Source organism: Coturnix japonica, chromosome 6 (genome assembly GCF_001577835.2).
Source record: "Coturnix japonica isolate 7356 chromosome 6, Coturnix japonica 2.1, whole genome shotgun sequence".
Taxonomy (NCBI): Eukaryota; Metazoa; Chordata; class Aves; order Galliformes; family Phasianidae; genus Coturnix; species Coturnix japonica.
Genome location: NC_029521.1, coordinates 19,484,828 through 19,505,610, shown reverse-complemented (window position 1 = coordinate 19,505,610; position 20,783 = coordinate 19,484,828). Strand labels below are relative to the sequence as shown.

Genomic DNA, 20,783 nt, shown 5'->3' with positions numbered 1-20,783 from the left:
CTGCAAAGAGTGATTCACTGCAGTGCTTTATGGGCTCTGGGCTGTGCCACACCTCTGCCTAACAAAGGGCATGTATGGCCTGAGGTGATAAGCCATCCTGGGGATGAGCACAGCAGCCATAGATGGTGCTATGTACCACTAAGCCTCAAAGCCTCGCTGCTCCCCAGGACAGGAACAGACTTTCTCACTCCCACACTGATGGGAGAAACAGCCCCCTCCAGCAGCTCCAGAGCAGAAGGGCTACAGGCAGCCAGAGCAACCCCTGCGGGCAGTGACTGAGCAGAACACAGAGCTCTCAAAAAAACCACGTTTATTTATTACTTACAGCACAAATACAAAACCCATCCTGCTGTATGGAAGATGCTGGACCCCACCATAGCAGCTCTCTTTCCTGGGGTCCCTGTACCCCTGAGGAGGCTGCTATGTCTGCAGGAACTGAGGCTGCACACGGGCCACCTTACGGAAGTCCTTGGTGTGCGTCTGTGGGCACTGCATCTCACACCAGCTGATAGGCACCATCTGCACCCCTGCAGGCATCCTCAGTTAGCAGATCCCTTCCTGCTTTGTCACACTGCCCAGCCCCAGCAGCCCAAAGCCTCCTCGTGCAGCCCCTGAGGCTCAGCAGTGGGAGGAAAGGAGGGTGTTTGCTCCCCATGCTGCACTGGCTGTTCCTCACATGGAGATGAGGATTCCTACCTGCGTCGCTGCGTGCCACCACCACACCCAGCTCGTTCTCTGCCGTGCTCAGCAGGTAGTTGGACTGTGCATCCCCCAGCGAGATCTGGTTAGGTTTGTGTTAAGGGAAAGACTCCCTGCCTCTATAGCCCAGCACAAACCCTCCAGGCCCGTGGGCCCTCCCACTGCGATGGGAAAGGATACGACTTTGGCCAGGACTATGTCACCGGGGCGGAAACTCTTGTAGACTTCTACCTACGTGGGAGGGAGTGGACAGGAGTGCATGGAGAGCGCAGGTACTGCTCGATAGGCACCCCATGGGCAGCAGCACGAGGGGAGCTGGACAGGGGGAAGCTGTAACAGCACTGTACCCAGCAGTGCCCCGCTGACCTTATCCTTTTCAGTAGCTCGAATGTCTTCCCTCCTAGAAAAGCAGACACAGGAATGTGATACCAGAGAGAGCCAGGAGGAGCTGCCCCGGCCTCCCTGGACGGCAGCCAGGCCTCGCTAGATGCATCCACGCAGCTGTCCTCGCAGCAGGCAGGCACCGCGCAGTGTGCCCCCTGCCCTTTCCCTACCGTATGGTGCCACGGAAGGTGGATTTCAGCGGCGTGGAGCCAACGTACAGGATGTTCACTTTGGCAAACCGGGAGTTGATGCTGCACACCTGCACCAACGGGCGGCGGGCACTCAGCGCCCGCGCAGCGTGGGCCGGGCCGGGCCGGGCGGCTCCTTGAGTGTCCGCCGCCGTCCGTCCGGAGCTCCGTGAGCCGAGCACACGGCCCCGGCCGCGGGGACACGTGGGGACAGCGGCACCCACCTTACACGTCACCACGGAGCCCACGTCGGGCAGCAGCTGCGCCTCTGCATCCCGCACCACCGACACCACGGGCAGCTGCGGGGCACAGACAGATGGATAGACACACAGACACACACACAGACACACACACACACACATAGACACACACACACACCCGGTCTCAGCCCGGTCCCGCCCCGTTTCCCGTTCCCCGCCGTGCTCTCACCGCCCCGTCCCGCTCGCAGCGCCGCACGCATCCGCTCAGCGCAGCGAAGATGTTGCCGTTCCGCACGTAGGTGCCGCTCCCCGCCGCGTTTCCGTCCGCTCCGCACAGCCGTTCTCCTGCGGGTCGCTCGCTCAGCACCGGTCCCGCACTTACCGGCCCGTCCCCCCCCGCCGCCCGCCCCGCACTTACCGGGCACGCAGTACCGAGCTGGTGGCGCCATGTTCAGCGTCGCGCGTGAGCCCGCAAAGAACCCTCCTCCTATTGGCTCTCAGCGACGGGGCCGCGATGTAAGCGGCATACCTATTGGTTCTCTTTTAACCTCAGGGAGCGGCGGTGTCGCGCGGCCCGCTGGGAGTCGTAGTGCGGCGCCTCGTGCCGGCCCTGCCCGCTGTGCTCAGTGCGCAGGCGCGGGGCGGCGGGCGCTGCCCGGTGCCGTGAGGGCGGCGGGAACCGGGCATGGCGGCGGGCGGCGGGGAGCGGGCGGCAGGTGCGAGCGGGAACGGGAACGGGAACGGGATGGGTGCGGCGGGGCGGGGAGCGGGGCACGGAGCGGGGCGGGCCCGCGGCCTTGGGGCGGCGTGACCGGCTGGCACGGCCGAGGGCAGCCCTGAGCCCAGCACGGGGTCACCGGGAGCGGGAGCTCATCACCCGCCGTGCGGCCGTGCCGGTACCGCTGTGTCCCGGTCCCGCCGTGTGCCGGTTGTGCCGGTTGTGCCGGTCCCGCCGTGTGCCGGCCGCTCGCTCTGTGTTCCCGGGCCGTGTGTTGGCGCTGGGCCGTGCCGCTGCCTGGCGCGGTGCCGAGCGGAGCGCTCGGTTCGTGCCTTGGCCGCATCCCGGGCCGGCCGTGCCGTTAATATTGATGGCCCGGGGGCCCTGACCCGGCGGATCGTTTGCCTCATTTCGGGCCCGGCTCGGGTTCCTCCTCGCTCCCATCGCGGCCCTCGGGTGGGATAAGAGGCTCAGCGGGAGGACGAGGGCTCGGTGCGTCCCTCTGCTGTCCGAGTGCCCGCAGCTCGGCCTGGCACAGCGCAGCGTGGCACTGTCCGGGGAGCTGCTGGGGTCGGTGTGCGATGGGCTCTGCAGCTTGGTCCGGGGCTGAGGCAAAAGGAAGAGCCGTCCAGGTGCTGCTGGGTGTGAGGAACAGGGCACGTGTTTTGTGCGGGCTCCCTCACTCCCGAATCCATTAGCAAAGGCTGCTGAGGGGATCCCCGTGGGTTTGGAGCGTTCCCTGCCCTGGAATGAGCTCTTCGCCCCATGTGCCCTCACCGTCTCCAGTTTCCTCTGAGTCAGACTCTCCGTGTCGCTCCCCAACCCCCTCCCCTGTGGGAAAGACGAGATGGGAGCAGGGAGCACCCGAGGTCAGGCGCGGAGCCTGACAGCCCCGTGTCCCCCCTCCGCACACAGAGCTCGGGAGCGCAGCATCCCTTTGGGCTCAGCGCCACCCGCTTCTGCTCCGCATCCTGCGCAGGGTGAAGGAGCCCTGCCCCGCCGTGCAGCCTGACACCTGGCCTGCCCACACCCAGCATCTGCCCACATCCAGCATCTGCCCACATCCAGCATCTGCCCACACCCAGCATCTGCCCACACCCAGCATCTGCCCACACCCAGCATCTGCCCACATCCAGCCCCTTCCCCGCAGGTTCGGAGCAGCAGGGATGAGGAGCCGGCAGCGGATGTTTGCGGCGGTGATGCGCCTGCTCCTCAAGTGCCTGCGGCTGGGCCGGCGGCGGCGCTTTAAGCTGGTTCGGCAGGCAGGGCAGCTGTGGCACTATGGGCACCTCTGCCTCCGCTCCCTGCTCTACAATTCCTTCACCAACGGCGACGTGGTGCTCGACTCCCTCTTTGAGCCCATCTACTGGCTGGTGGACCACGTCACCCGCTGGTTTGGTGTGGTGAGTACCTCCATTGCGAGGGGGGTTTGGGGCGGTTCATGCTGCTGGGGACACCGAGTCCTAGGGAGGGAGCGAAGACGCCAGCATGGGGCAGGTTCTGCACACTCCACTGACCCAAGCCCCTTTCCTTTAGGTGTTTGTGGCACTGGTGATAGGCTTGACAAGCTCCATTGTGGCCATCGTATACATCTGCCTGCTGCCCCTCATCCTGCAGACATACACACCTGCGTGGATCTGCTGGCATCTTGCTTACGGACACTGGAACCTCATCATGATAGTCTTCCACTATTACAAGGCCATCACCACTTCTCCTGGGTACCCACCGCAGGTGAGGCTGAGCCTGGGCACCAATGAGCAGCACAGCCTCTTGCAGCTGGGCACTAGGTACAGCTGATCACTGTTGGTATCATTGCAGGAGGCCTCCTCCAGATGGGGGCTAGGAGGGGAGACAGGCTTGGGGGAGTGTGGTGAACACATGGGGAGCAGGGGACGGTGTGGGGGCTTGGGAGCACATGCTCTTTTCTGATGTATGTACAGGCCAAGAACGACCTCACTGGCGTCTCCATCTGCAGGAAATGCATTGCCCCCAAGCCGGCTCGCACCCACCACTGCAGCATCTGCAACAGGTAATGTTCCCCAACCTCCCCACCATATCAGGTAGTGCCTTTGCTACCTGGGGCAGGATGCCTCTCCTTCCCCACCATATGTCATGAGAGATGGGCCCCTTCCTCTCTGCTCTGTTGGCTTTTTACCTGCCTCTAGCCCAGCATGACGGGCTGAGGTGGCTGGCTGCCCCCTCGCAGACATGGTGCTTGCAATTCACACTCACACTTGTGCTCTCCTCCCTCCCAGGTGTGTGCTGAAGATGGACCACCACTGCCGTATCCTTCTGCAGTACTAACTCACTGCACTCTCCTGAGGAGCCAGCCCTGCTTCCTCCTCCTCTCCCTGCTCCAATTCTGTCCCAAGTCGCCCAGTGCAGGGAAGGGTTCAGGGAGACTAGCTGGGGTGGGTTTGGACTAGCAACCATCACAGTTACACACCTTTAACCTCAGAGGCAGCCTGGCTCAACAACTGTGTTGGGCACTACAACCACCGCTACTTCTTCTCCTTCTGCCTCTTCATGACCATGGGCTGCATCTACTGCAGCATCAGTGGCTGGGACATGTTCCGGGATGCATATGCAGCTATTGAGGTGAGTAGGCAGACCTAAGGCCCCCACCTGCCCCAGGAGAGGAAGTGCTGGCATACTCAGAGGCTGCCTGGTCTCCCCAGGCTGAGCTCGCAGAACAAGGCTGAACCAGCGCTAGCATTGTACTGACTTTGCTTCTCTCCCTCCTCCTGTGAGGCCCCTGCTGCCCTAGTCCTGTGAGGTTTGAGAGGAAGGGCCCTTTCCTCTGAGCCATGTAACTGGTGCCCTGTGTTTTCCATCCCCATAGAGAATGAAACTGCTTGAGAAGGAGAGACTGCAGGTGGCCGCCAACCAGGTGGGACATCCCTGCTCCCCAACTGCTCCAGGCAGCGTGGAGCAGAGCTGCCCTGCGGGCTGTCTCTCAAAATGCAGCCCTTGGCAAAAACAAGCCCCCATGCTTGTCTCATGAGTCACAGAGCTAGGGCTGCCTGGGCAGCTCTGCTACAGGCACAGCCTCCAGCAGTTTTGGGTTTGCTTCCCCACATACCAAGCTTTCGGTGGCTTTGCCTGGTGGCAGCAGCAGCATTGGGGCCAGGCCAACATTTGGCATGTGCTACTTAGACTCTGCTCTCCTGGGGAAGCTGCAGCAGCATCATGTACACATCTCACCCTGAGCATCATCTCCTATGTGGTGCAGTGACCTGCTCCCTGAGCTCCAGCACACTGCTTGTCACTCATATGCCAGCTCTCAACTGGTGTCTACCTGTCTTGTGGCTCTTTGGCTGCCTCCCACTTACCCTAGCTGTTGTGTTGGTTCTGGTGCCAGTCCTTTCTAACTGCCTGATTCCTTGATCAAAGGAGCACTGCACTCCCTGCGTGGCTTCACACTATAAAGCATTCTGGTAACGTCCCGCTCTGTCCTTTTTCAGACGTATTACCAGACCCCACCACCCACCTTCTCCTTCCGCCAGCGAGCTTTCCACAAAAGTGTGGTCTACCTCTGGGTCCTGTGCAGGTAATAATGGGGTTACAGAGGCTGGGAGGATGCTGGGGGGAAGCAGTGGGGTCTGCTGCAGCACTGCTGTGCTGCTCCTTCTATGCCACCTTCCCTGGGCTAGGCTGCTTTGCTCTAGCTTTGCTCTACTGTGGCTTGTCCCCAGCTCAGTAGCATTGGCCCTGGGTGCCCTCACAGTGTGGCATGCTGCCCTCATCACCCGTGGGGAAACCAGCATTGAGAGGCACATCAATAAGAAGGAGAGGCAGCGCCTGCAGAAGAAAGGCAAGGTAAGCACAGCCCCCAGGGTGGGAGGGCCAGCCAGGCAGAGCCAGACTTGATGTGCATCTCCCTGGCCCACAGGTGTTCAGAAACCCCTACAGTTACGGCAGCTGGGATAACTGGAAGGTGTTTCTGGGAGTGGACGTGCCAAGGTAAAGCACGAAGGTTCTGGGACCCAGGAACCAAGTGTGCCCCGGTGGCGCAGTGGTTAAAGATGCCGCCATGCAACACTGGGGCCCGGAGTTCGAATCCCCCCTGTGGCGCAAGTGGTAGAAGTGCCGCTCTGCTACACAGAGGCTCGAATCCCGGGGGCCGGACTCGATGATCTCTAAAGTCCCTTCCAACCCGCACGAAATTATGAAACTATGAAAACCAGCTGTACAGGGCTCAGAGGACCCAGACCAATTTTTGGGCCAGCTGTAGCGCAACCTCCAACTGCCTCAGCTTTGCCAAGATCTGGCTGAGTCAGTACTGCTGTACACCTCTCCCAGGTGTTGTGGCAGCTGAGGGCCAGCCCTGGCTCCACTCTGTGGTACCACTACTTCAGCTTTTTGTTGCAGGCTTTGCTTCTCTCCCCACAGGCACTGGCTCACCCGTGTCCTGCTGCCCTCTCCTCACTTGCCCCATGGAACAGGCCTGAGCTGGGAGCTGCCTCCCTGCATGACCAAGCAGCGCACACCACTCCTGGCCATCTGAGGCCCGGGTGCTGCGGCAGTCCCTCCCCGCTGGCAGGGGAGCACACAGGGAACCCACTCCACAACCACGGCTCAGTTTGGCCCAAGTGGCTGGTGGAAGGCAGGTGCTGGCACACACCTCTTACCAGAGTCAGAGCTCTGGGAAGTAGAACTTCAGTCAAGGCCTGGTTGCCTGCTCTATTAGCACCTCAGTGGCTGCAGGCAGCCCTGGGGAGGGGGGCAAAACAGCTGCTCCCCAGTCTCAATGAAGGTACTTTCCTCTCTACGCATCAGTATGGGCCAGCACAGGGCCCGGTGTGGCTCAATGACAGGGCAAGGGGCAAAGGATGGCTTACCTGCCCCCTAAGCATTCCCCAGGGAAACTTTTTAAGAGCATCCAATAAAGGTGTTTGTTTTTTTTTTTTTAATAAAAGGATGTTTGGCTCATTTCCACAGTGGGAGACACAGCTGGCTGAGGGCAAAGGGAGGCTTATGATTCCAGCTTGCAAGGAAAAGTAAGGGCTTGCACCCAGCCCCTTCAGCTGTGTGACAGCTAGCACAGGCACTGCTATCTCTGCTTGGGCTGCACTGAGACCCCACACTGCATTATAAAAACAGACAAGTTTATTCCTCTCACATGTGAGGTGCTGCACTGAGCACCTGTGTGCACAAGCCTGCCCTTACAGTTCACACGTGGCAAATCTGTCCCTCAGCGTCCCTGGCTACAGTCAAGTCATAAGCAGCACAGCTCCTTCCCTCTGCTAGGTGCAGAGGAGAGGGCAGTGTGGGCCAGGAAGGGGCCACAAGGTGCTGCCTGCAGGCCCCCATTCTCCAGCCCCGGTGCTCCAGGCAGTACCAGGCTCTGAGGGAAGCTGGGTCCGTGACATTGACAGGGTCCTGGTCAGATTGTCAGTAAGCACGGGGAGGGGATGCGGGGTGTTCACCTGCCTGGGCTCCCCACCAGGAACCTGTGGAGACAGAGACTGCCATCAGCCATGTCTCAAACACACCGACTCCCTGCTGCTCCAGCCCCACACTCACCATTCTCCTCGTGCTGCTACTGCCTCCTTCCGCACCAACCTCTTCTTGTCATCCAAAGGCTTGGCCAGTGCCCTGATAACTCGGGCCTTGTATGGGAGCAGCTGGAGGACAACTGCTCTCAGCAGGAGCCCTCCAGGTGCTGGCTGCCCCAGCCGTGACTGGGACCCGTTTGCACAAGGAGGAGCAGGAAGCAGGAGCACTTACCACTATTGTGGGCAGGCTGGTGAGCGCATGGGCACAGCGCAGGGCAGCGATGCGGACAGCCTGAAAGAGAGAGAAGTGAAGGATGGAAGGGGCTGGGACACAGGAGAGGGGTGTGCGGTGCAGAGAGGGGTGTACACACCATGGCAGGGCTGGAGGTAAGGCTGAGGAACTTGGTGACCAGTGTCTCAATGTGCAGGCTCATGATCTGGGGGGCTTCGAGCAGCAGCGGCTGGAGGCAGCTCAGGGTGGAGAGCTGTACTACACGGTCTGAGCAGGACAAGGCTTCAAGCAGGAGGGAAAGCAGCTGTGGGTGGAGGGGACATGGGAAACGTGAGTAACCCTGCTGTGCAGCCTGCACTGCCATAGTCCCCCTACTGAGGCCAGCTCTCACCGTGGGCAGTTCTGTCACCAGCACAGGTTTGGGAAGGTGGTTGAGCACATGGGATAGGCTCTTCAGGTAATTGGCCTTCACATCTGTGGTAGGCAGAGATGGTCACAAGTAGCAAGGGGAAGGAGGCTGGCTCAGATCCCCGGGGTAAGGGGGCAGTGGGTGGTGAGGCCAGGCTGGGGCCAGCTGCTCACCGGCACCAGCCCCATGGAAGCCTTGCACCAGCTTGGGCACGTTGTCGGTGAAGAAGCGCTGTCGGAACATGATGCGCACGTCAGCATGGCAGCCTTTATGCAGCACGTCTGGGGACTCAGCCATGAGCAGGGAGAAGCCGTCGGCTGCAGCGGGACCCAGCTCCACGTCACTCAGCAGGCCCAGCAGCTGCGAGGAAGAGAGCGCTGAAAAAGGGAGCCATGGCAACTTGGGCTGCTGACCAGAGGCAGGGGGAGCAGGAAGGCTCCTTCAGGAGTGCCCAGCCTCACTGCTGCCTACCTTGTCTGTCAGCTGGGAGCTCAGGGGGTGGTAGCGCAGTACCAGGGCTTTGGTCACCTGTGCAGGCAGAGCAGAGTCAGCACCATGCAGCTAAGGTTCTCTGGGGCAATCACTTCCCACACACACAGACAAGCCTTACCCAGAGCAGCAGAGTGAGTGCCTGCATTCGGTGAGGCCCTTCCACAAGGCCAGGCTCCATCCTGTTCACTGCAAGCTGCAGGATCTCATCCAGCTGCTGCCCTGGGAACACAGAAGGGAGATGTCGAGCCACTTCCCTGCCAGCCCCGTGCAGGGACCCCCAAAATCTGCCTGCTCCCTTACCTGCTGGGTGCTTGTTTACCAGCCCTGCAAAACACTTGGAAGCTGTGGTGGCGGTGAAGAGACAGTTGCAGGAGCAACTCAGTGCCAGCAGTTCCCTGAGCAACCGTTCCTGCTGAGGAATTACCACCTAAGAGAGACAAAGAGTGTGTTATAAGTTAGGCCCACAGCTGGTCCCTTTCTCTGCCCATGGAGCTCACTATGGATCTGGACAGGATGGTGCTCACCAGGGCCCTTTCTACCCTTCTCACCAACTTACATTGCGGGGTAAGGAACAGACAAATGCCATAAGGAGGGCAACTAAACGTCTCTGTGGCTCCAAGCACTCCCCACCCTGCAGGGAAAGAACAGCACACACATCACCATGATCCTGGTTGGCAGCTCGTGCCAGCACCCTGTCCTTGCCCCAGTAAAACACCCCACACACCTCGAAAGGCTGGAAGGAACAAGAAAAACTGTTTTGGGGCAGAAAGGAGACCTCTCCATCCAGGAAGAGGGGCACCACATGAGATACACTCTGGGCAGCCAGCCTATGAGAAAGGAGACGTGGCAATGTGCTGCTCTGGGAGTCACCATAGAACTCCTGAGCACCTCCTCTGTGTAGTGGCAGAGGGGCACACAGCCTGCCCTTCCCCACGAGGCAGCGTCCAACATCCCACACCAGCACTACTCACTCAGGGCTGAGGTGAGTGGTGGCAGCGCTGATCACAGGGACCATGGCAGTCAGCACCTCCTCCTCCAGCAGCACCTTGCTTACCAGCGGGCGGCTGCTCTCTGCAGACAACAGGTGAAAAGGGACACAGTGGAGCCCACTGTCACTGCCCAGCGGCAGGCACAGCCCTGTGACCCACACTGCTCGTGGGGCACTGCTGCTCTGCCTCCAGCCAGGAGCCCGCAGTGCCCTCGTTTGCCGTTGGATGGCAGCAGCAGCGTTCTTTGCTGGAGCAGGGAGCTCAGAGCACAGCTCTCTCCCCAATTTGCTCCATCCACTGGCTTACCTTGTGTGGCAGCCTGCACGGCCATAGCCAGCAGACACGGCACCACTGCCTGGTGGTAGTACCAGTATCCCTCTGCATCCTGCTGGCACTGCAGGGCCACGCGGTGCAAACTCTGACACACAGAGACCACGTTTTGGGCACTCCCGGCCTCGCTCCCTGTAGGGCACATTCAGCATCATATCAAACAGCTGCTGCACCCATTCCATTTCCAGGCCAGCACCCTAGGGCAGCAATCAGGTGCACGGCCCCATTTACAGAACAGTGTGGTTGGTAACACAGCCCTCCCTCCTCATCCTGCAGAGTGAGGAGCTGCCTGCCTCCAGCTGTGTTACCTTTCTGCACCTTCTGGAGGTGCTGCAGCAGGACAGGGACAGTTTCCCTCACAATGCTGGGGTGTGTGGACACAGCTGCCAAGGCCTGCAGGCAGTGCTGCTGCAAGGAGCGGAGATCCCGAGAGCTCTCCTCCTCCAGCTCTGAAGAGGAAACACAGCTCAGAGGGGTGTTGGGATGGCCCAGCCCCCCTGCAGTGCTCTGGCCCAAGCAAAGTCCAAAGCATCCTGTCCTGTCTGTGACTGGGCAGCTCCTCATGGGCAGTCCCTGCTGTGCAGGCTGTTTGTGATCTCCAGACACAGCTTCCTCTGTGCAAGCAACACAGCACATGTGCTAGGAATTCCTCAGTGCAGAGAACAGTACGGCACAGTCTCTCTCTTTCACCCCAATACCAGAAGTTAATCCCTTTGCAAGGCTGTCAGCCTTACCTGACTGCAGTTCCTCTCCGAGCCTGGGTACCATGCGTCCAGAGAAAACTTTTGGGTAGACAGGGGCCAGAGATCCAGCTGCTTCCATCGCTGCTTCACTGCCAGGAGGGAAGAGAGCAGGAGGGGTGATGTAAGCAATGCAAACTCTGGGCTGTTTGTGCACCAGCTGCAAAGATCCTGGCCAGAACGTACCACCAGAAATCCATTTCTCAGGATTCTGCTTTTTTCACCCTATTGGCAGTAGAGTCCCTTGCTTTGACAGACCCAGACTTTTTAATTCCAATTCCAGAAACCACATGGCTTATTCCCTTTGCTTCTAGACCCATGTGGTCTTTCCATAGTTCCTTTGCCTCCACCCAGACTAAGCCCATCTCTGTAGCAGAGCCAGATCTCGTTCCTCATCCCAGAGTATGGGTGACTGGAGCAGTGTCAGCTCAGCACTCACCTGCTCTGGGAATCTTCCTCGTGCAGAGAGAGCCGGACAAGATGATCCACAACCAGCTCCAGGTCAGAGGGCGACAGGAAGCCTGGAACAAGAGCCGGAGAGGAATCATGCCCTTGGCCAAAGGCTGAGATCCCAGCGTTCTGGCCAGCATCCTTCCCTCTTCTCGTCCAGGCTATTAGCAATGCAGCAGCACACAAACTCCAAAGATTCAAGGTGCCCAGTACAAGCAGGCAAGATAAATCAAGTGTTCCTGGAGCTCACAGACTGGATAAGAAGTGCTGCCACTCCTCCTGTGCATCCACATGCAGCACAGACAGCTGACCACAGCTCCCAGAGCAGGGCAACACCTCCCCTCTGCCTCCCCAGGGGATGAGAAACACCAACCTTGCAGAGAGCCCAGGACAGTCAGTGCCCTGATCCCAACCAGCTGGAGCTGCACACTGGGATCTGTGAGTGCTGAGAACACCACAGAGCAAACCGGCTCCTGGAGCGACAGCAGAGCACTCTCATCTGGAGACAGAAGCATGGAGTCACTGCCTGCAGCTCACTGTCACGGCACAACCACTGCCACACAGCACCAGACAGACACTTCCTGAGGCCCTGCCAGTTCACATCCAATCACACTAAATCCCTGGGGCAGGCTGCACATGCAGCCACCCAAGTCAATGAGCTTGTCTCCTCTGTCAGCATAAGGGAAGGCAAAGCAGCGCCAGAAGCTTTCAGGGTCACACTTAAGGGAGTCTGGGTTCCTTCCGAAAGACCAGCAAACCTCACCTTCTTCTACATGTCCCCATTTCTGCTGCAACTCCAGGAAACCCAGCAGCATTTCCAAGATTGTCCTTCTCTGGCTGCTCTGCAGGGATACAAAGGTGTAACCCAGCTCTCTGTCACTGCAACATCTCAGCCCAATGCCACAAGGCCAGGGGTGCCCACCCACAGCCAGGGAAGGACACCCACTTTGGTTGATGCCCCCTTCCTCTCACCAAGTTGGACAGTCACAAGGTGCACTCAACCCCGCTGCCTGTGACCGCTGAGCCCAGGGTGCCCCTCACCTGTGAATGCTTGTTGTACTGCTCCAGCAGCAGGGGAAGGATGCTGTGGGTGAGGCGGTGGTAAGTGCGGAGGGAGGCACTTGCTGCTGCCTGCAGGAGTTTGGCACTTGGCCACACCAGCTTCATGTCAGGCTCACAGAGATGGTGTCTGCAATCTGAGATAGGCTGGGTGTTAGCTACACCGGCAGAACCGCCTCTGCCTCACGTGCAGGGCATGGCTGATAACTGGACTACAATGTGCCGCTGGGACACAGCTCTGAGCTGCAGTGCAGCCTCCTAGGCAGAGCTGCTGCCCCCAGCTCCAGGCACACAGCAAAGCTTTGGACATCCCACTGCAAAGAGAGGGAAGCAACTCCACTCAGTTTTTATTTCCTACTGTACCCTCTTCTCCTCCCTCCTACAGCTGATACTCTCTCAGGGAAGCCAACACTAGCTGCCAGAAATAGAAGAAACAGGCTTCAAGGAGAACATGAGGGCAGAACACCTCCCTTTGGCTAGGAGGATGCTTGCAGGTCTGGCAATGCCAACAGGCCACTCTGCTCAGAGACGGGCAGGTCTCCCTGGCAGCTACCTTGCAGAATGCTGCTAAGGAAGGAGTCCAGCAGGTCCTCGGCATCTGAGCTGAGCACAGAACGGGAGAGACAAGCAGAAAGGGCGTGCAATGCAGAGAGGCACTCTGCCTCGATCTTCTCACTCGCTGTCTGGAACACCTGCAGGAGATGCCGTGGGGTAAGCTGAGCTCAGTGCTGACCCCAACCACAGGCTTTACACTCCCAACATGGGCTGAAGAGGCTCAGGCTCCATTATCACTTCCTGAGTGCCTTGAACAAGCACACCCAACAATCCCCCCAGACACACCAGTAGGGGTAGCCTGTCCCCCCCCATCCCCACTTTTCATATGAGCTGTCCAAGGCCACAGGTGGGGGCTGGAGGGAGATATGGGGCTCTACTGGTTTGTCTGTGAACTCCTGCTCAGGAGGAGTCCAGCTGTGCTGGAATACTTGTTAGGGGCTCTGCAGTACTCACCTCCCTGCGCAGGGATGACCAGAGGCTAGGGAGGAATTCCTGTAGCTCCTTCTGCCCATAGATAGCACAGCAAGCAGTCTGTAAAAAGGAGCCAGGAGAGAAAAAACAAAACAAAGCAAAACAAACTTGTGTCATTAGAACAGAGAGCAGGGATGCTGCCCACACTGGCAGACTCAAGCAGGACTACATGAAGCACTCAAAGAGAGGAAAGAGTGATGCAGGCCTAACTAGGATCCTAGAAACTATAAACCAGGCTCTGCAAGTGAGAGACTTTGGCTGCCAGATACAAGAGAGGAGCTTGGAGGTGGTTGGCTTCTACTGGCACTGTCCAGCTGTGGTCTAAAGGGAGCGGTGGATCCCTCCTTACCAGAGTCTGCAGGGAGTCAAGCTTGGCACTTTGCAGGTCTGAATCCAATTTCTCGATGAGCAGAGGGAGCAGGAACTGCAGAAAGAGATGGTTAAGACTCATCCTGCTCTTTGTACCACTTTATCCATGGCCTTGCAGGGCTGCAAGCTCAGCCTCTGCCAGGAGAGGCAGAGGTAGAGAAAAACGTGCAACAGGCAGCACCCTCCACACGCGCAGCCCCAGGGACTGGCAGGACACAAGGAGTACCAGGACATGGGGTGTCCTTGCACAGACTCCTGGTCTCATTTACTTCCTGCAGAGCTGCACTAAGAGTTGCAGTATTATGAAAGGCGGCCTGTGTTCAAGAACCCAAACTGCTACCTACCTCAGCAAACTGCGGCGTGGAGGCCAGTACAGCCCGGAGGCTAAGGATCAGATCTTCTCTCTGGATGCCGTGTGGATCATTGGGGGGCTGGAAGAGAAGTATGGAGAGCACGTCATGAAACATCCCAGATCAGCCACCAGCTGACACTGCATCATCTCATATCCAGCAAGGCAACAGCAGTGTCAATCACTGCAGCCAGTCTGGCATCAGCCTGGATACTATAGCTAACAGCACAACAGTACCTAGGCTAAGAGTCTTGCCCACCCTCTCCTTCCATTCCCTGGAGGGAACATCACCAGAAAGAACAAGCAATAGCAGGCGGCAGATTCACTCACTGGAGTAAAATCAATAGGGAAATAGCAGGATGTCACTTCAAACAGCTCCTCCACAAAGGGACCTGCAAGTAGAAAATGAAGAGGGTGACATGCTGAGCAAGGGGGACATAGCTGCAAAGCCTAGTATTTGTGACAGGCCGGCTCTACAGCTCTTAAGTCCCATCAGAACAACCCAGTCCTGCTTGTACCCCCAAGGGCCATCCCTCCAACAGCTCAAAAAGAAAAAGCAAGACGTTCCCTACTCAGTTCTGCACAGCAGACATAGGCTCACCCAGGGCGTAGTTCTTGACAATGACATCGTGCACAATCTGGAAGGCCACCATCAGGTTGCGGGGATCTTTCTCCCCATCCATCACCTGGATGAAGCCGAAAGTGAAGTCAGCACCCAGGCCCTTCAGCTCTGCAGAAAGAAGGTGCAGGACAACCAAGTTCACCAACACTGCATGAAACCAGCCCTATTTCCTCAGCCCCACAACCCCTTCACCAGGCAATGCCACAGAGTGCTCTGAGCAGGAGAAAGCGAGCCATTTTCCTAGCCCTAACAATGCCAGAGTGGTTCTGGCATCTGCACACTCACCTTCCTCCCTTGTGGCCATGAAGTTGGCGATGATGCTGTAGACTGTGTAGCGGTCCTGCTGCATCAGGGACTGGAAGGAGGAGCAGAGAAATCAAAACAAGCCTCCATACATGGCAGCATTGCTATACCAGCAGCCAGGAGTACACACATGCCCTTGAGAAACAGGCAGGGCCCCTCAACAGCTCCACTGCTGCTTTCTGGCATGCAGATCCCATCTACCACGTGGAGGCTGTGCAATTGCACCTGAATGTGACTGTGTTCATCACTGAATGAATACACTGGTACAATCACACCTGGGCCACATGTGCTGCCCAAGGCCTTCCACAATAAACAGTCTTAAGATGGAGAAGAATTTGGGAAGCAGGGCCACTAAAACAGTCTGGAGAACAGAGCAAATGAAATAATCTTTATAAGGCCGACAGAAGAGGGGACAAGAGCCAAATGGGAGCCTCATCTGTCTTCTGTCTCTCGCTCTGCAGTGAGCCATGCTGGCTGAGTTCTGCAGGAACACTGCATTGCTGCTGAAGGATACGCTACACTGCACTGGTGCAGAATGCTGGCAGACCTTCCCCAGCCACAAAGAATATGAAACAGAGATAGGAGGATGAAAAATCACACTGCTCACCTGCACGTGCACCTCCTGGAAGATGGCTTTGAGCACAGAGACTGCAAGCCCCGGGGCCAGCACTTCACACAGGCTCTGGAAATAAGAAAAGCAATAGGAACAATGAATTGTACAGTAGCCATCTGCAGGATGCTCTCCTACCCTGGGGGGAGTTAGTTACCCTCACAGACAGGGTAGGAAAACCACCTGTCATCAGTGCTGTCCCAAAGGGTAGCCAGAGAATCCTTGCCCCAGAACAGCAGAAAGTCATGGCAAACTCTACTCCCCTGCAGGGGGCACAGCAGGAGCACGAGGCCGGGCAATGACACAGAGCTGTAAGCCCAGTCGGGTTCTGCTCCACAAACAGCTCCAAGCCATAGCCATGAGTTGCATTTTCCTCCCAGCATCACCCTGCAGCCACCCTCACGCTGTGAGCTCACCAGTGCACGGAGACCCTGGAGCACTGAAGGGATCACGAGGTGATGATCTTGCAGCCGGTTCTCATAAAACAGGACCAGGTGCAGCACTGTCAGAAATAGACACCAATATTTGTTAGCCCCCACAGTCACAGTTGCATGTTAAACAGTGAGAATGCATCAGTCCCCACTGTGAGAGGAACTGACACTGCTGGGTGCACCCACCTGGCTCTCGCAGCTTCCCCCTCCCACTGTGGAGCAACCCGCTGAGTGTGCCTGCAGCAGGGCAGCACCCACTGCTACAGCTCAGGTGCTGGGGCTGCTTGCCAGGCAGTTTGCTCCGGCCTGTCCAGACACGTGAGTGCAGACACAGGCAGGGAAGCAGCAGACGCCTGCTTGGCCGATGCTGCAGGATGTTGTGGGGTGGAGCAGGAGCCCTGGCTCCCCCACACTCAGCTCCACAACACGTTCCCGGCCCCTGAGTCACGGCCACGGGCGCCTGCACAGCCCAGCCTGGGAGCGGCAGCAGGAAGCAGACTGGAAGAGCCGGCTGGCAGCATCCTGCACCCACAGCTGCTGCAGAAACTCACTCCCCAGGAGGCAGCCTGACGCAGAGCTTGAGAAATGGACTGCGGGAGGAGAGCCATGAAGGGAGATGGGCTGGCTGGGCTGGCTCTCCTCCCAGGGACTGACTCTGCCCACCCCACTCCATTGCTGCTAATGTCTCGACAAACCTCTCCGCCTTTGCTTGTTCCTCTAGAGCTAATCCATCCCTATCCAAAATCATACTGGACTCCAGCTATATCAGTACCTCTGTGCACAGTCCCACACAGCTGCTCTCAGCCCTGCTCAGTACCAGTCCAAGATTTACATCATCAGCATCAAGCCAAGCACTTGCTGCTTCCCCCCTTCCCTTTTATCACCTCACCTATCAGCTACATCCCCCTGGATCTTGCCACCCTGCTGGCACAGGTTCAGCAACCGACCAGCAGAGCCCCTACCTCAAGTCATTCTGGAAGCACTTACTGGGTTTCCTTACCAGCCTGCTGCTTAGAGGCACATAACACAGCCAAACTTTCTCCTTGCTTACACGTACAGGGAATATTCCCCTCTCACCCCAGCTCTCTTCTCCATTCTCATCCTTATGCTTATCTCCCCTCCACTCCAGGCCACAGGAATCCCCCGCAGTTAACCTAGGCAGGCCTCGGGGCTGTGGCATGACTCGCTTTGTGAATGATGGTCTTCCTACAGTGAATCACCACCCAAGGACTCTGACATTCGGATGTGTCCCCGAGGCTTCCCACGCAGTGCTGAGCATGCCTGGGTGCACAACACCCACACACTGCCAGGGGCACCAGCTGCAGAACCCGGCCTTGGCATATTCAGGGAGTAGCCTGAATTGTGTTGTCAGGGTGGTAAACAGGCTGCAATGTGGGGCCCCACATCCTTCTTGGACTTTGACTCGAGAGACACGTACAAAGTCGCCACAGTGCTAAATCAATCCCTTTGCCAAATGCAGGCCAGACTTTCAGGGCACAAGCTGCCCCCAACCTGCTCACAACAATTCCAGAATTCATAGCAGCCCTTACCTTCCTTCTCCTGGAGCAAGGAGTGACACTCTAACAGCACTTGTGACAGCAGTTGGATACCTCGCCCTCGCATCCTGGGATCGGTGTTTTCCAGGCAGAACCTAGCTCACACATGGTAAAAACACAAGAGGCCTGATGTGAGCAGGAATACACAAGCAGGAAGTGCCCCCCCAGCAAACACATTATAGGCATGAAACGGAGCTGCTCTTCAGGCAGGGGGACAGCAGCATGGTGCTGCCTGACTGGCACACAGGGTAGGAGATGACTCCTGCTCCCCTGACCATGCTGCTCACGAGCACCTGGTCTCACACAGCAGCACAGCCAAGGTAAGAGGCCTCTTCTCAAGTCAGACCAAGGAAATTGCTCTTGCACCATGCTCCGCAACCAAAAGTCAGGCTCCCAAGATCACAAGAGATGAAAAAGGGCAAAGCCTGCTACAAGGAGACAAAGCTGGAAAGAAATGAGGTTCCCCAATCCCAGCCCGTGACAGCTCAGAGACAGAACTAAAAGCTGAGCGGCAGTCAACTCATGACATGGAGAAGGGCAACTGTGTGGTCAGACAGCTCCTGCTAGGGAGTCTCAGCTGCAATGTGCTCTGCGGCTTGCTGCATGCTGCAACACCTTTCCTCAGTCCCAGGAGAGATTTACAGGCCCCTCCTGCCCTTTCCTGGAGGGCTCCCATGCCCTGAGAGGGCAACGTGCAGTGAGCAGGCAACAAACTTGTGGTGTGTCTGTGTGCCCGGTGGTGCTGAAGGCAGTTTGCACAGGACGAGATGTCAGCACACACTTTTCCTTCTCACTGCCCCTTACTATGGGAATCTCCCCCACAGAGCCCTTACACGATGTATAATGTGTACACAGCTTTCCTTACCCCAGGGCTTCCACAAGCTGCAGAATAGTCCAGCTTCCATCTTTCACCCCTGGAGAAAAGAGATAAAGAGAGTGAACCAAAGAGACTCCCAGACAGTTATTGAGGCAGAGAGCAGCTCTCCCGATGCTCCCTAGGGGACAAAAGAAACCAAGCTCTTAACAAGGCAGTGGTTGAGCCAAACAGCCCAGACATTAACAAGCACTCAGCTTCCATCACCTCTACTCTGAGCAACACCTGCACAAATGCCCTCCAAGGCAGAAAGCACAGAGAAATATGGTTTTGTGGTTACTGTACGACACAGTGCTGGGACTGCTGGAGTGTATTTGCAGCTCTGACTCAGGCACCCCAGCCAGGTTGCTTCACTTACCTCCTGCAACTGAACTGGGGGAAGAGTCACTCCCTAGGAGGCTTTGGTGAGAATCTACTGCACCCTTCAAAAGCCACGGCAGAGGGGCTCCTACCCCTGCAGTCAGTGCAACACTCACCCACTAAAACAGCTCTGCGTGCCTTTGGTCCCCAGGATTCACCATTTCTCTGCCCTGCTGAGGGCTTGTCTACACAATTGGTGGGGCACCCACCTATCAGAAAGCCCAGAGGTTTCATTTGGGACTGTCCCAGGCCTTGCCTCAGCTGGAGTATCCTGCTATTGCCAGCATTTACTGTCTCTTTCTAAAGCAGTTAATTCCAGTATTAAGTTGTGCTGTTCATTGGAGAGTAGTTTCTGTGGATGGAAGAAGAAATGCCCACAATTTCTGTTAGCAAGCAGCCCTGGCTCCAAAGACAGCACTTCCAGTCCCACTTGGCACAAAGAGGATAGGAGGCACGGCATGGAGAGCCATGAGGAAAAAGGAGAGTCCAGCTGGCCGCAGGATGGACAGCCACAGGCTGAAGAAGAGGTGCCTCAAGTGAGACTGAGCTGCTGGCAAAGCCTCTCGCAGGAAAACAGAAGCATGGTAGCAAGCAGGCACTGTGCTTGAGCACAAAGCAGAGTGCTCCTTCACACCTAGGATCCCACCACCTTATTCCAGAGCACAGCTCCTGCATCCTCATGACTCTGACCTCTGCATGATGCAAAAGGTCAGAGACACACCAGTCCCACAGGTGAGCACTGACCTGCTCTACACTTTCAAAGCCTGAATGCAATATTTAGACAAAGGTGCCGGTGACCTCACCAATAGGAAAGAGCTAAAGAGTAACGATCTGGCCACAATCAGCCACCCGTGTTCTTGTGGCTATGAACCCCCTCGCTCTGGTCTCAAAGGTCTGCTCGATTTCACTGTGCATGAGCGAACCACACGAGCCCAGCAGCATGCAGAGCAGCAGCAGCACGCAGCACAGCTGAACTGCGAGCTCAGCTCCAGCTGTGCACCTTGTATCCCAGTGTGCTCCTTTACCAGAAGGGCTGCCCTGCCCTGGTGGTGTTCCTAGAGTGTGAGGCTAAACAGAAGCGAGCAAGTTACCCTTTGTTATATTCTTATTTGAAACCCATCAGCCTTCCCTGACATCTCCCTTTCACGTGCCACATTTCATATATCATTTCCATACACTTTCTTCTCCTTACGTTTCCCCAGCTCCCTTACAATGGGAGTGCAGCAATTCCCAGCGGGCACAATGGATTTCTCTAACGGCGTCATTCGTCTCCCGGTGTTTTAACAGGAGCACACTCAGCCCCTCTGACACACGCTGCCTTACGCAGCCCCAGCTGCGACAGCACCGAGCTGCCTCCCACCTGTCAGGGCACATTGAATGCAGCGCACAAAGGAAGCTCGTTCAACGTGTTTCTTCCCACAGTCACACAGAAGGCGCCGAGCTCAGAATAAACCCTGTCCTTCCCTCAGCGCTACGTGCTGTACCGTAACGCTTCCAGCCGTGACTCCATACAGGTCACGGAGGCCGCACGATGCCGGCATCCCCCCGTCATCCCACGTGTGTCTGTCACAGCGCCGTGCGGCTCGTGGGACCTGGCGGACACGTGGCCCAGCAGCCCCGCACCCCACCCCGCCCCGCCCCGCCCGGTACCTGCGGCCAGCTCCGCGTTGCGCCCGTCGTGCTGCCCGCTCACCCAGTCCCGCACGGCAGCACCGAGCTCCTCCGCTCCCGCCGCCATGTCGGCCCGTTCCCCGGCACACACCGGCCGCGCTCCCGCCGTGCGCACGCGCAGCCCCGAGGCATGAGCCCACGGCACATGCGCGACCCCGGCGCCCCCTCCTCACCTCGCCCCCCCGGCCGGTATTGGTGGGGGCGGCACGGCGCTGTACGGCGGC

At 57.8% G+C, this 20,783-nt stretch overlaps 3 protein-coding genes across 15 annotated transcripts; 1 reads left to right on the top strand and 2 right to left on the bottom strand.

The window, feature by feature from the left end:
* Positions 1–293: 293 nt before the first annotated feature.
* Positions 294–1,967, bottom strand: EXOSC1 (exosome component 1). The gene is made up of 8 exons (XM_015867008.1): positions 1,890–1,967; positions 1,701–1,816; positions 1,496–1,570; positions 1,254–1,342; positions 1,066–1,099; positions 880–930; positions 697–781; positions 294–527 (listed from the first exon to the last, which is right to left on the bottom strand). Exons 1-8 carry the CDS (start codon positions 1,918–1,920, stop codon positions 421–423), a joined length of 588 nt encoding a protein of 195 aa, XP_015722494.1. The 5' UTR covers positions 1,921–1,967; the 3' UTR covers positions 294–420.
* On the top strand, positions 1,904–7,127 carry ZDHHC16 (zinc finger DHHC-type palmitoyltransferase 16). Of its 11 annotated transcripts, none has more exons than XM_015866997.2 (11): positions 1,904–2,187; positions 3,340–3,592; positions 3,726–3,920; positions 4,130–4,218; positions 4,445–4,473; positions 4,654–4,787; positions 5,032–5,079; positions 5,654–5,739; positions 5,885–6,008; positions 6,082–6,152; positions 6,582–7,127. In XM_015866997.2, exons 1-11 carry the CDS (start codon positions 1,919–1,921, stop codon positions 6,694–6,696), a joined length of 1,413 nt encoding a protein of 470 aa, XP_015722483.1. In that variant the 5' UTR covers positions 1,904–1,918; the 3' UTR covers positions 6,697–7,127. The 11 variants fall into 11 exon arrangements, with proteins under 11 accessions (XP_015722483.1, XP_015722480.1, XP_015722485.1 ...); XM_015866994.2 differs by having other exon boundaries at positions 3,726–3,980; positions 4,127–4,218; XM_015866999.2 differs by lacking the exon at positions 6,582–7,127 and adding an exon at positions 6,377–6,572 and having other exon boundaries at positions 3,726–3,980; positions 4,127–4,218; positions 6,082–6,186.
* Positions 7,128–7,280: 153 nt separating this feature from the next.
* Positions 7,281–20,715, bottom strand: MMS19 (MMS19 homolog, cytosolic iron-sulfur assembly component). 3 transcript variants are annotated; one of them, XM_015866989.2, is made up of 31 exons: positions 20,539–20,712; positions 18,520–18,568; positions 17,649–17,749; positions 16,084–16,169; positions 15,665–15,739; positions 15,040–15,109; positions 14,734–14,862; positions 14,463–14,524; positions 14,128–14,214; positions 13,764–13,838; positions 13,397–13,474; positions 12,942–13,080; positions 12,371–12,525; positions 12,093–12,171; positions 11,703–11,828; positions 11,319–11,400; positions 10,874–10,971; positions 10,448–10,588; positions 10,116–10,271; positions 9,792–9,891; positions 9,545–9,647; positions 9,377–9,451; positions 9,121–9,247; positions 8,939–9,039; positions 8,800–8,856; positions 8,502–8,688; positions 8,311–8,393; positions 8,059–8,223; positions 7,920–7,979; positions 7,716–7,816; positions 7,281–7,642 (listed from the first exon to the last, which is right to left on the bottom strand). In XM_015866989.2, exons 1-31 carry the CDS (start codon positions 20,624–20,626, stop codon positions 7,615–7,617), a joined length of 3,063 nt encoding a protein of 1,020 aa, XP_015722475.1. In that variant the 5' UTR covers positions 20,627–20,712; the 3' UTR covers positions 7,281–7,614. The 3 variants fall into 3 exon arrangements, with proteins under 3 accessions (XP_015722475.1, XP_015722476.1, XP_015722477.1); XM_015866990.2 differs by lacking the exon at positions 11,703–11,828; XM_015866991.2 differs by lacking the exons at positions 7,281–7,642; positions 7,716–7,816; positions 7,920–7,979; positions 8,059–8,223; positions 8,311–8,393 and having other exon boundaries at positions 8,546–8,705; positions 20,539–20,715.
* Between the last annotated feature and the right edge of the window lie 68 nt (positions 20,716–20,783).